Raw genomic sequence first — 12,998 nt, 5'->3', positions numbered from 1 at the left:
TAATGACTCCCTAATGTGCCACCATGTCCACCAGAGAGAGAGGGGGCGGGGGTAGAGACAAAGACGGGACAGAGTGAGAGAAACACAGAGACACACAGAGATAAACGGAGGGATGAAGAAGAAGAGAAGAGACCGAGACACTAGGGAATCCTAGATGAGACAGTGAAAGAGAGCTCGTGAAAGAGAGACAGCAACAAGAGGGGAGGGGAGGGGAGAGGAGAAGGAGAGCGATAGACACACAGATAATTCCATTTTTCCTTCTGGAGACTAAAGGAGGCCCAGGGCCATCCCAGGACTCCAGATCTTATATTCCAGAGAAACATCAGGCACGAGATCAAAGCGGCTTCCTCTCCCACGAAAGCCAATCGCGCCCCCTTCTGCTGACTTCCTTCTCCAATCTCTGCTCTTCGTTGTTGTCTTCCCCCCGCCCACCACCACCTCCCCAAGACATTAACGCCTCTTTCCCGCGGCCCCGAGTTCCAGGCGCCGATTGGTCGGCCCTGTATCCAACGCTCCAGGATTGGCTGTTCTAGATTAGAGCCAGCGCCCTAAATCTCAGGAAAACTGCTTTGTATCGTTGATCTCCTCACACAGAGGACCGACCAGAGAGGTTCTTCTCCAGAGAGCCCACCCGGGCTCAGGCCGCTGTGGGGCCCGGCCTCGCCCCGCGTTGAATGCACGGGCCCTCGGGCCTTCAGGGCGGCCTGGATCTGCCCCTCTAGTACCCCCTCATGCCAGGCCGCCAGGAAGATCTTTTACCTCAGGAGAGGTGGATACTTGGCTTCCACCCCGTCCCCCTGTCCAAGGTTCCCCCGAACTGCGGGAGGCCCTAACACACCCCTCTCTCCCCGGACCCCGGGATGGTCGCCACTTAGCCTTTATCTCGGGGGACCCACCCTCAAGGCTATTTCTCTGAGGTATTTTCCAACTCAGAGGGAGAACGGCCTCCTCTGTCTCCTGAACTCGGTTCCCTGGGTGAGTCTTTTGGTTCACTTTGATTGAATTGGAATCCCAAACTGGACTTTCCCCCTCTCGCCCATCTCAGCTCAGGCTCCGAGAATCCGGAAATGTCCGGCGAGCAGGTGCCTGCACCCATGGACAGCCGAAGGGGTAGGAAACTAAAGGAACTTTCGAGCAGGACTAGAGTTGAAAAGACAAAGAAAATTCCCCAGGTGAAGGGCCCACGGAGGGGTGAGCCAGTGAGGGGTCTGAGCAGTTAGGGGTTCTTCAGGGCCTCAGATCCAGGGAAGATGAAGCCATACATGTCTGGGTCTGGTGGGCATGGCATTAGGGGGTCAGAGCCTCGGGAACTTGGCCTGGAGGCAATGGGTCCAGTTACCGTTACAGATGCTTTTTGGTTTTCCAGGTAAAGAGGTGGGAATAAGGGTCTTGCTTCGCCCCTCCTCATGGCTTCTGTGAAAGGCCTCCCACTCCCCACCTCTCCCGCCCAACGTCCCCTGGTTTGGTGTCGTCTGATTGAGGCCAGTAGAGGCACAGGGCTGAGGGGGAACTGGTGCAGAGGAGAAGAAAGGAGGTTGTAACAACCCGGCGCCTGACACCTCCACACCCCTCCGTCGTTTAGAGATAGATGGTTCCTTGTAAATGGCCAGGTCTCAGCTCTTGTCAGTGGGGCAGAGTGACATTTGCTCCAATTACCTGGGAAGTAGCCCTACCCACTTCCTTCCTGCGCGGCCTCTCCCCAGGTTTCATGGACTCTCCCCACAGGTGCCCTCTTCTATCCCCACCATTCTCCTTCTTTCTTGGGATCTACTTTTGTGACTTTTGTTATTGTTGATTACCACGATGATGACAATCGTGCCATTCAGAATACGGCAGAAGCTCGGATGAATTCAAGTATGAACCCAGAAAATCAAGAACGACAAGATTTGCCAGAAGACCTGCAGAAGGGGGCAACACAGAATGGATCAAATGAACAAAAATCGAGGAGTGAGGGTTTGTCCTGAATAATGGGTATCCCTGATTTTCTGAACGGGGGAAATCCGACAGGGGGAGTTAAGAAAGGTCCGCTCCCTCCTTTCTCCCACACCTTAGAACCGCCTGGTTCTAATGGCTGGTGGTGGGGTTTGTGCTTTGGGAGAGAGTGAATTTAGACTGAGCTTCGTCAGGATGGGATAGATGAATAGAGTTCTGTCCTGCCGAGAGACAAAATCAAGAAGGCTAGGGGAGTCGGAGACGATTGATTTGTATGATCTGTAGATCCTTGACCTGGACAGAAGAGGCCCCTCGGTCAAGGAGGTGAATCTGAGATGCGATTGGATGAACCCACTGCAAAGAGGCTGGGTACATCACAGACCTGACCCACTCTCATCAAGCTGTCTGGGCTGTGCTTGGGGGCCCCTGGAGTTTTGGGTTATCTGATCTGACTTGGCAGAGTCTAACGAGGGGTCTTCCATCACAGGGTGTAGTGAAGAGAAACCCCAGGTCCGTGATTTCAACCTGAGGAAGAAGAAAAGGAAAATGTACACGGAGGAACCTGAGTACGAGGATGACGACTATTTGTGTGAGTGATTGTCCTACAGAGTAGCTTCCCCTTCCCCAGCCCCCAAAACTCCCCAACAACTTTCCCAATCTCTTCATTCACCCGCTGCCCAGCCCAGCGAACAGTCTTTCCCCTGCACCAAGAAACTATCTTTCCTCAGCCCTCTAAGCAAACACCCACCCTCCCTGTCCTTAAAACCCGAAACCCTCCCTCTCCGCATCCCCACCTATCAAAAACAATTTACCCTGAGCCAGAGCCATGCTTTCTCCACAGTCTGTGAGGAGTGCCAGACCTTCTTCCTGGAAAAATGCTCAGTGCACGGCCCCCCTGTATTTGTTCAGGATTGTGAAGCCAAAAGATGTCAACGAAACCGTTCTGAGGCCACCCTACCCCCAGGGCTGCAGATCAAAATGTCAAGCATCCCCAACGCCGGGCTCGGCGTGTGGAATCAGGCCACAAGCCTGCCTCAAGGATTGTATTTCGGACCTTTCGTGGGGATAAGGAAAAAAAAAGTCAAAGACTCACTCAGTGGATATTCTTGGGCGGTGAGTCCCACACATCTTGTGTCTTACAACGACCTTAACCCTGTAAGTCTTTACCACACAGGCCCCAGCCTCCGGGCAGCCCTAATTCAGGGCTCTGCTCCCAGCAGCAGGTGGGCTATAAGTGCCGCCCTTGAGGCCTGATTCGTGCAAGGAACTGTCCTTGATTGTAGTAGAAACAGAAGTGACTGGGGAGGAGCACTGGGTATTTAAACATGTGTCTGTGCATGTGCCTGTGTCTGGGGGGGGGGGGGGCACAGTGACACGAAGACAAAAGAGCACGGGCTTTGGAGTCAGAGGTCATGGGTTCAAATCCCGGGTCCACCAACTGTCAGCTGTGTGACTTTGGGCAAGTCACTTAACTTCTCTGTGCCTCAGTTACCTCATCTGTAAAATAGGGATTAAGACTATGAGCCCCCCGTGGGACAACCTGATCACCTTGTAACTTCCCCAGCGCTTAGAACAGTGCTTTGCACGTAGTAAGCGCTTAACAAATACTATTATTATTATTATTATTATCATTATTATTATTATTATTACCATCTCCCATCAGTTCCAACCCCTTGACTTCCCTCAATCCCACGCAAGAGGAGAGAAACTGGTAACACTCTGCTCTTTCTTTATGGTATTTGTTAAGTGCTTACTATGTGCTTTTCCAGAGATTTGTGTCCTTCTTCACTTTGGGCGAACCTGCGTGTACCCCTCAGGGTATTACTCCTTCTTATGGGGGTTCCAAGACACAGATGAGGGCCCAGAGGGGCTGGAATATGAAGCCCCCCCTCCCTGCGGGAACCAAGAAGAAGCAGGGAAGAATGAGAATTCCCCTTCCCCTGGGCTCATCCTCCAACCACTCTCATATGGGATTTTGAGACCTGAATCTGGCTCCCTTCCAATGGGTGTTGAGGGAAGTGTAGGCTGGGAACGGGGAGAAGGGGCGGGCGGTGGAAGGGGGAGGGGAAGGTGGTCCCAGACGTTTGGAGCCATTTAGTTCAGGATGCTGTTTCTGAGTCCCCAAAGTGGGGAAGGGGTTGGGGCGAGATGTTGTTCCCGTGATGGCACAGCATGCATCCATGAGCACCAACTCTGTGTGCCACGGGAGGTTGCTGTCAGCAGGTTCTTCTTCCTGTATTGGCTGGCAGTTCTGGGCTGCTACACCAGGAGGGTAATGGGGCCATGCCCTCTTGTCTCTCTCTGCTACCTAAACTGCAGATTCTCAGAGGCAGAAACTATGAGTACCTGGATGGGAAGAACACATCTTTTTCCAACTGGATGAGGTGAGAATTCATTCATTCAATTGCATTTAGTTTTGCTTGGTGGAGACAGGTCAGTAAAATATGTTACCCTCAGTCCCAGCACAGTCTTTTGGGAGCCCTTCAGCTGTACCGTGAAATTCGTTCCTAATTTTAGCAACTCTTCTTCAATCGCATTTATTGAGCGACTACTGTGTGCGGAGCACTGTACTAGGTGCTTGGGAGAGTACAATATAATAATAATTAAGCGTTTACTATGTGCCAAGTACTGTACTAAACGCTGGGGTAGATACAAGATAATTTCGAGCCACATGGGGCTCGCAGTCTAAGGAAAAGAGAGAACATGTATTGAATCTCCATTTTGCAGATAAGAGAACTGAGACACCCAAAAGGTGTTACTTGTCCAAGGTCCCATAGCAGAAGCAGAGGAGCTGGGATTAGAACCCAGGGCCTTTGACTCATAGGCCTGGGCTCTTTCAGCTAGGCCACGCTCTTGTTTCTGCAACAAATTTGTTTGAAATGTTTCCTACCCACAAAGTCTAAAGGGGGGAGACAGACATTAAAATAAATCGGGGATATGTACACAAGTGCGGTTTTGCTGATGGTGTACAAGTCCAAGGGCCAAGGGGATGTAGAATGGAGAGGGAGTAGGGAGCAGCCAGTATGGAGCTTGTGGTACGGGCACCCCTGCCTCTCAGTCCCCAATGCCATCTCCTATATATATAAGCGCTACTCTATCCTACTCTATCATAATCCTCCTCGACCTCTCAGCTGCCTTCGACAATGTGGACCACCCCCTTCTCCTCAACACGCTATCCAACCTTGGCTTCACAGACTCCGTCCTCTCCTGGTTCTCCTCTTATCTTTCCGGCCGTTCATTCTCAGTTTCCTTTGCGGGCTCCTCCTCCCTCTCCCATCCCCTTACTGTAGGAGTTTCTCAAGGGTCAGTTCTTGGTCCCCTTCTGTTTTCTATCTACACTCAATCCCTTGGTGAACTCATTTGTTCCCACAGATTCAACTATCATCTCTACGCTGGTGACACCCAAATCTACATCTCTGCCCCTGCTCTCTCCCCCTCCCTTCAGGCTCGTGTCTCCTCCTGCCTTCAGGACATCTCCATCTGGATGTCTGCCCACCATCTAAAGCTCAATATGTCCCAGACTGAACTCCTTATCTTCCCTCCCAAACCCTGTTCTCTCCCTGACTTTCCCGTCACTGTAGATGGCACTACCATGCTACCCGTCTCACAAGCCCGCACCCTTGGTGTCATTCTCGACTCCGCTCTCTCGTTCACCCCTCACATCCAATCCGTCACCAAAACCTGCCGGTCTCACCTCCGCAACATCACCAAGATCCGCCCTTTCCTCTCCATCTAAACCGCTACCTTGCTGATTCAATCTCTCATTTTATCCCGCCTGGATTACTGCATCAGCCTCCTCTCTGGTCTCCCATCCTCCTGTCTCTCCCCACTTCAATCTATATTTCACGCTGCTGCCCGGATCATCTTTGTGCAGAAACGCTCTGGGCATGTTACTCCCCTCCTCAAAAATCTCCAGTGGCTGCCTGTCAACCTACGCATCAAGCAAAAACTCCTCACTCTCGGCTTCAAGGCTCTCCAACACTTCGCCCCCTCCTACCTCAACTCCCTTCTCTCCTTCTACAGCCCAGCCCGCACCCTCCACTCCTCTGCCGCTAATCTCACTGTGCTTCGTTCTCGCCTATCCCGCCGTCGACCCCTGGCCCACATCATACCCCTGGCCTAGAATGCCCTCCCTCTGCACATTCTCCAAGCTAGCTCTCTTCTTCCCTTCAAGACCCAACTGAGAGCTCACCTCCTCCAAAGGCCTTCCCAGACTGAGCCCCCTTTTCCCTCTCCTCCTCCCCATCCCCCCGCCCTACCTCCTTCCCCTCCCCACAGCATCTGTATATGTTTGTACAGATTTATTGCTCTATTTATTTTACTTGTACGTATTTACTATTCTATTTATTTTGTTAATGATGTGCATTTAGCTGTAATTCTATTTAGTCTGATGACTTGACACCTGTCCACATGTTTTGTTTTGTTGTCTGTCTCCCCCTTCTAGACTGTGAGCCCGTTGTTGGGTAGGGACCATCTCTATATGTCACCAACTTGTACTTCCCAAGCGCTTAGTACAGTGCTCTGCACACAGTAAGCACTCAATAAATACGATTGAATGAATGAATGAAAAGCGCTGAAAAAATACTACATATATACACAAATATGTAGTATTTGTATATATTACATATATATAGTATTTGTTAAGCACTAACTATGCGTCAAACTCTGTTCTAAGCGCTGGGGTTGATACAAGTTAGACACTGTTGGATACAGTTCTTCTCCCGCACGAAGCTCACAGTCTAAGTAGGAAGGAGAGCAGAAGCACTGAAGTGCAGAGAAGTTAAGTGATTTGCCCAAGGTCATGCAGCAAGCATTTGTCAGGTCTGGGATTAGAACCCAGGTCTTCTGACTCGCAGATCCGTGCTCTTTCCACGAGGTCATGCTGCCGCCCCCTCCTCTTCCCTGCTGCCGAATTTGTGGGGATAACAGCAGCAGTAAGCACCGCAGGGGAGGTATTCAGCCCCTTTTTAATCCCCTCCCCATTACAGGGCCTGTCCTGGGCCAGTCCCAGGGTGCCCCACCCGGCGCACCTCCACCCCACCCTAAGGCCCTGAGTTGGCTGGTGAGGGCAGCGAATGGGGAGGAGAAGCTACAAAGGGGAAAATGGAATTAGGACTCCCTTTGGGGAGATCTGAGGCGGGGGAGAGAAAGGGGGCTCCAGAGGGCTAGGGCCCAGGAGTTGAAGGAGGAAGAGGTATTGACAGGCCACAGTGGCTACTCCACAGTGGCATATATCGGGGCCTCCTCCTATCCCAGAGCAGCCCTGCAGACAGCCTGGGGTCTCTACTCAACTGTCAGCCAGTCAATCGTATTTATTGAGTGCTTACCGTATGCAGAGCATAGGCGCTGTGTGTACATAAGCTCTGTGGGACTGGGACGGGGGATGAATAGAGGGAGCAAGTCAGGGCAACACAGAAGAGAGTCGAGGAAAAGTAAAAGAGGGCTTTGTTAGGGAAGGCCTCTTGGAGGAGATGTACCTTCAATAAGCCCGTTGTGGGCAGAGATTGTCTCTCTTTATTGTTGAACTGTACTTTCCAAGCGCTTAGTACAGTGCTCTGCACAAAGTAAGCACTCAATAAATACGATTGAATGAATGAATGAATAAGGCTTTGACCCACGGATAGGAGGGAGGGCGTTCCGGGCCAGAGGCAGGACGTGGACTAGAAGTCGAAGGCCAGATAGACGAGATCAAGGTACAGTGAGAAGGTTAGCACTGGAGGAGCAAAGTGTGCAGGCTGGGTTGTTGCAGGAGAGTAGGAGGGTGAAATGGGAGGGGGCAAGGTGATTGGGTGCTTTCAAACCAATAGTGAGGAGTTTTCTGTTTGATGCGGAGGTGGATGGGTAACCACTGGAGTTTCTTGAGGAGTGGGGAAACATGTCATGAATGTTTTTGTAGAAAAATGATGCGGGCAGCGGAATGAAGTATGGACTGGAGTGTCGAGAGATAGCTGGGGGGAGGGGAGGTCAGCAAGGTGGCTGATACAGTACCCGTTGTTGGGTAGGGACCGTCTCTAGATGTTGCCAACTTGTACTTCCCAAGCGCTTAGTACAGTGCTCTGCACACAGTAAGCACTCAATAAATACGATTGAATGAATGAATGAATAATCAAGGCGGGATAGGATAAATGCTTGGATTAACGTGGTAGCAGTTTGGATGGAGAAGAAAGGGCAGATTAGAGCGAGGTTGTGAAGGTCGAACCGACAGGATTTAATGATGAATTGAATATGTGGGTTGAATGAGAGAGAGGAGTCAAGGATAAAGACTAGGTTACCGGCTCGTGAGGCTGCTTATGAGACAGGAAGGATGGCGGTGCCGTCTACAGTGCCCCTTAGTCGGGACCCCAGACCCAGAATGGAACTGCTTACGGTAACTGATTCCTGGGTCGCTCCCAAGGCGATCGGCTTGGAGTTAGGCTCTGCTCTTTCTCCTCCCACCCCACCCCTTCCTAACGCAGTACCGTTACTGATTAAGTGTTTACTAGCTGTGAAGCACCCTGACAAGGGCTCAGCTCATTACAAGGTAAACACTTTGGACCAGATCTGTCCCACTTGGAGATCACAATCTAAATGAGAGTAATCAGCCAGAACAATAACAATGAGAAGCAGCAATCATTACCAGATCAACAAAAAGGACAATGTATATTATACAATGCCGTAGATTCGTTTCCGATTCATAGAGACTCTGTGGATATATTTTTTCCAGAACTTCCTGTCTTCTGCTATAATCCGTAACCTTGCTGACGGTTCTTCCGTTGCCATAACAAAGAAGCTAAATAAGGTTCATGGAGGGAGTGGTCCTCACATTCCTTAAGGCCCCAGGCACCCGGCTCCTTGCTGCCTTTCCACTCTGCACCAGAGAAGGCACAGAGACGTTAAGTGACTTGTCCGGGGTTACACAGCAGGCAAATGGCAGAGCTAGGATTAGAATCCAGGTCCTCGAACTCCCAGGCCCATGCTCTTTCCACTAGGCCACGTTGCCTTTCTACGGACCTGTAGCCCCTGAAGAACTGTAGCTCACTGGAGAACATGTATTACCTAAACTACTGCCTCTCACTGTCTCTTTTGGCCTTTCCTTTAGAATCACAGAATCCCCCCGACCCAATCCTGCAGGGACCACCCAGCCAGGCTCTCGACTAACCTCCACCTTCTATTTCTATGACCTACTTCTGGGACATAGGCACAGACAGAGGCTGTCGATGTGGAGGTCAACCACTTCTTTCCACAAATCACTTTCTATCACCCCCTTCCCCCTGCCACCCCCAATTAGTACTTGTAAAACCACCCTATTTAACCTTATCTCTTTTGGATTTACCAAGTTTATCAAGGCCTCTCGGGAGATGATGAAGTGCTCGGGAGCAATTCGACATTCCCAAGAATAGGAATCCCACTTACTCCAGTTCCAATTCTGGGGGCTTGGATCCCATTTCTGATACCGAGGAAGTTACCGCTCCCCTTCGGATGGCAATGAGGCTGGTCCTTAAAGACACACTTGTCAGCATTCCATTGACATTAAAGCAAGCTGCTTTAATTTCCACTGTCCCCAGCAAGAAGGACATTAAGCATAACCCCTGCATTGCAAATGAAGTCTCTAAGCATTCTGTGAGCTATCTTTTCATACAGACTTTGACTGCAGTTTTCACACGCTCACCTCTAGTCGGGTGTAATAAGTGGCCCCCATAGCCACCCCTCCATACACACCTCAGTTCCTTTGTCTCCGACCCTACCCTTCCCTGTCACCTCAGTTTCTCTGTCTCTGACCCTACCTTTCCCTATCTTCATTATCCTCCTTTTACCCTAACTCAATTGCCCACTCCTAGCTGGAGGCGATAATGCCCTGAGTGCATATAACAATAATAATAATCATCATCAATCGTATTTATTGAGCGCTTACTACGTGCAGAGCACTGTACTAAGCGCTTGGGAAGTACAAATTGGTAACAATAATAGTATTTGTTAAGCGCTTACTATGTACCAAGCACTGTTCTAAGCGCTGGGGTAGATACAAGGCAATCAGGTTGTCCCACATGGGACTCACAATCTTCATCCCCACTTTATATATGAGGTAACTGAGGCACAGAGAAGTGAAGTGGCTTGCCCAAGGCCACACAGCAGACAAGTGGCAGAGCGGGAATAGAACCCACGTCCTCTGACTCCTAAGTCTATGCTCTTGCCACTATGCCATGCGTGTGTCCTGTCTCAATCGATCGGGCCCTTGAGGGTGAGGACTCTGTCTCCATCTGCTCTCCCTCTGTCCCTCCTGGCCCCAGTAGAATGTGTGTGTGTGTATGTGTGTGTGTGTGTGTTGTCTCAATCAATCAATCGGTGGTATTTATTGAGCGCTTACTGTATGCAGAACGCAGTACTGAGCGCTTGGGAGAGTACAATGTAACAGAATTGGGAGATTGTTTCCTCCATCACACTGTCAGCTCCTTGAGGAGCTGTCCTTCCCCGTCCTTCTCACGACGGAGGGATGGGCCACGGGATCAAACTGTGGACTATTTCCTTCCCCTGACTCACTGGCCTCAGGCCCTGCCCTACAGTCCTCCAGGTCCTGTCTCCACATCCCAGGTCTCTCCACGCCAAGCCCGATAAGGAATTTATAGGATGCAAATTGGGAGAAGAGTCCTCTCTCCCCTGTTCCAGTAAGCGTCTTGACCCTCAGCCGTGGGCCCAGGAATGTGATGTAGGACTGCGAGGCAGGCCTCTTGAATGAACCGGGGTCTATTCAGGTCTGCCTGAGGAGCCTGTGCCCTACATTCGCGTCTGTCTCTCTCTCTCACTCTCTCTCTCTCTCCCTCTCTCCCTCTCCCACTCCCTCCAGATACGTGAACTGTCCCCGCACAAAGTACGAGCAGAACTTGGTGGCGATTCAGTACCACAGTGAGATTTACTATCGCACCACCCGTGTGATTCCACCTGGCCAAGAGTTACTGGTGTGGTATGGCGAAAAGTATGCCCGTAACCTGGGCGTCTTCTGGAGGAATGAGACCCCAGAACCAGGTAACCACCGAAGGTCCAGGAATAGAGATGAGCGTCCGTGGGGCCCAGGTTGGAGCTCCCAGGGCTGGGAGGAGGGACGGGATGTCAGCCCGGTCAGCCGGGATCGCCTTGGCTAACGCTTAGTGTTGAGTCTGATCGTCCTGCAAAACTGAACCCGCACCCTCCTTGGCGGACGCTTCTCGCCCACCCTGGCCAAGGGAACGAGAGGAGGGGCTGGGCCGAGGGTCGGCGTGGAGCTGAGTGAGACTGACAGGGCAGCAAGGTGTGTGGGTGAGGTCCCGAGACCTTTTCTCCCCCCATTTCCATGAGTGCTGTGGGCCAGAGACGTGGTCTCTTGGGGGCAGGAACCCCTGCACCCAATCACAATGGCTCAGCATCCGGGTCTTGGACTCGCGCTGAGCATCTTCTCTGCGGGTCTTGGACTCGCAGAGAAAGGGTCATTCTACTGTCCCCGTGGGGCGTGGCGGGACCGGCCAGCAGGGCTAAAGGGGTCAGGGAAGACCCAGGGAAGGGGGGCTGTATAGAAAGCAGGAAACCGGTGTCTGCTTTGACCACGTCATGGGACTCTGATGGGTGGGAGAGGGCGGCAGAAAAGGTGACGGTTTCTCTCCTCTCAGGGCCAAGGCCTCATTTTTCTGGAGGCTCGTTCGCGCCGTCATCGAGAGGTAGCATAGTCAAGCCGCGTGTCCGGAGCAAGCGCCCCTCGGCTGCCCTCCGGACTACCAGAAAAAGGCGACGCTCCGCCCGTGACTTCCCGCCGAGACACGAGGACACTGCCGCTCTTCAAGATGAACGGCAGGATCCAGACCGTGGCCGGGTGAAGAGGGAGGACTCAGAAAGGATGAACAGATAGAGAGGGCCAAGGTTATGGCAGGGGAGAAAGCTTTGGGGGTGTTCCCCCCCCCCCCCCCGCTCCAGGGAGGATTCTCAGATGAAACAGAAATAGAGAGAAAGGAGAGTGGACATGAGCAAGTTAGGGAGGCGTCGGGTCCGAAAGAGGCCCAGGCGTGGCGTGCAGAAAGGAGCGCCTTTCTGCGGAGGCACTGCTGCGATGTCTGCCGCAAGACTTTCAAGCGGTTAACTCACTTGAGGCAACACCAGGGAGAAGCCATTAGTGTGCGAAATTTGTAAGAGGGCTTTTAACGACCTATCCAACTTGAAAAGGCACGCCAAGAGAGTCACGGGGGAGAAGCCATATGTGATCCCGGTCTGCGAGAGGGGCTTCAACCGAAGTGATAACATGAATGAACATTGCTCAAAACACACAAGCTATAACGTTGTTCCAAACACAGGCCATATGAGTGTCACTACTGTGGAAAACACTTCATTTGTTAATCAACCAGAACTACCAAATATGTAGGGAAGGGGCCACTTACTTGCTAAGGCAAAGAATTCTGTCACTTATACTTGTCATAGGGGAAACACAGGGTAGAAGGACAATGAAGAGGAACAACCAAAGAAGCTTAGAGACAGTTTATATTGAATACATAAATAATCACCATAAATAATACTCACCTACAGTAACACTTGCAATCAACCAGCAAAGAAAATACTGACAAAATGTAACTACTACAGCTAAAATGAAAGAATAATTACAACAGAAAGAGCAGCTTCAGTTGTGGGAAAAATGTTTTTCAAAATTTTTAACGTTCAGTAAGTGAGATTATGATTTTATGCATAACAGAAAAACAAGACTTCAGTAAAAGTATATTGATTTAAATGTATATGTTTAATGTTTGTATTAAAATTTATTGTATGTCTCTAAAGGAAACTGCAGAACAGAATGATATTTTTTAAAGTATTGCAATGTATTTATATTTTAGGTCTAAACTGTGGGAGTGGAAGATGAGGAAGCTGTAATTAATTTGTTCCATTTGTAAAACTTTTTCCAAAGGAATACCAAATGTGAACTTAATAAGATGTCTCAGCTCAGATAAACTGATGTTCAATAGGATGTTCTGAAAATTAAGGCCTAATAATAAGATATGTGGTATTTATTAAGCACCTATGATGTGCCAAGTACTATACTAAATGCTGGGGCAGGGAAGAGGCAATTAGGTCAGGCA

General features: G+C 50.6%; 1 protein-coding gene across 1 annotated transcript; it reads left to right on the top strand.

Moving 5' to 3' along the window:
- The first annotated feature begins 1,067 nt into the window (after nucleotides 1-1,067).
- On the top strand, nucleotides 1,068-12,292 carry LOC119947871 (histone-lysine N-methyltransferase PRDM9-like). The gene is given in 9 exon segments (XM_038769524.1): nucleotides 1,068-1,199; nucleotides 1,827-1,953; nucleotides 2,420-2,521; nucleotides 2,774-3,045; nucleotides 4,252-4,316; nucleotides 10,754-10,932; nucleotides 11,550-11,756; nucleotides 11,759-12,032; nucleotides 12,034-12,292. Coding segments are annotated over 9 exon segments (1,617 nt in total).
- The last annotated feature ends 706 nt before the right edge of the window (nucleotides 12,293-12,998 follow it).

Source organism: Tachyglossus aculeatus, chromosome X4, assembly GCF_015852505.1.
Source record: "Tachyglossus aculeatus isolate mTacAcu1 chromosome X4, mTacAcu1.pri, whole genome shotgun sequence".
Taxonomy (NCBI): domain Eukaryota; kingdom Metazoa; phylum Chordata; class Mammalia; order Monotremata; family Tachyglossidae; genus Tachyglossus; species Tachyglossus aculeatus.
This window is presented reverse-complemented; position numbering and strand designations above follow the sequence as displayed.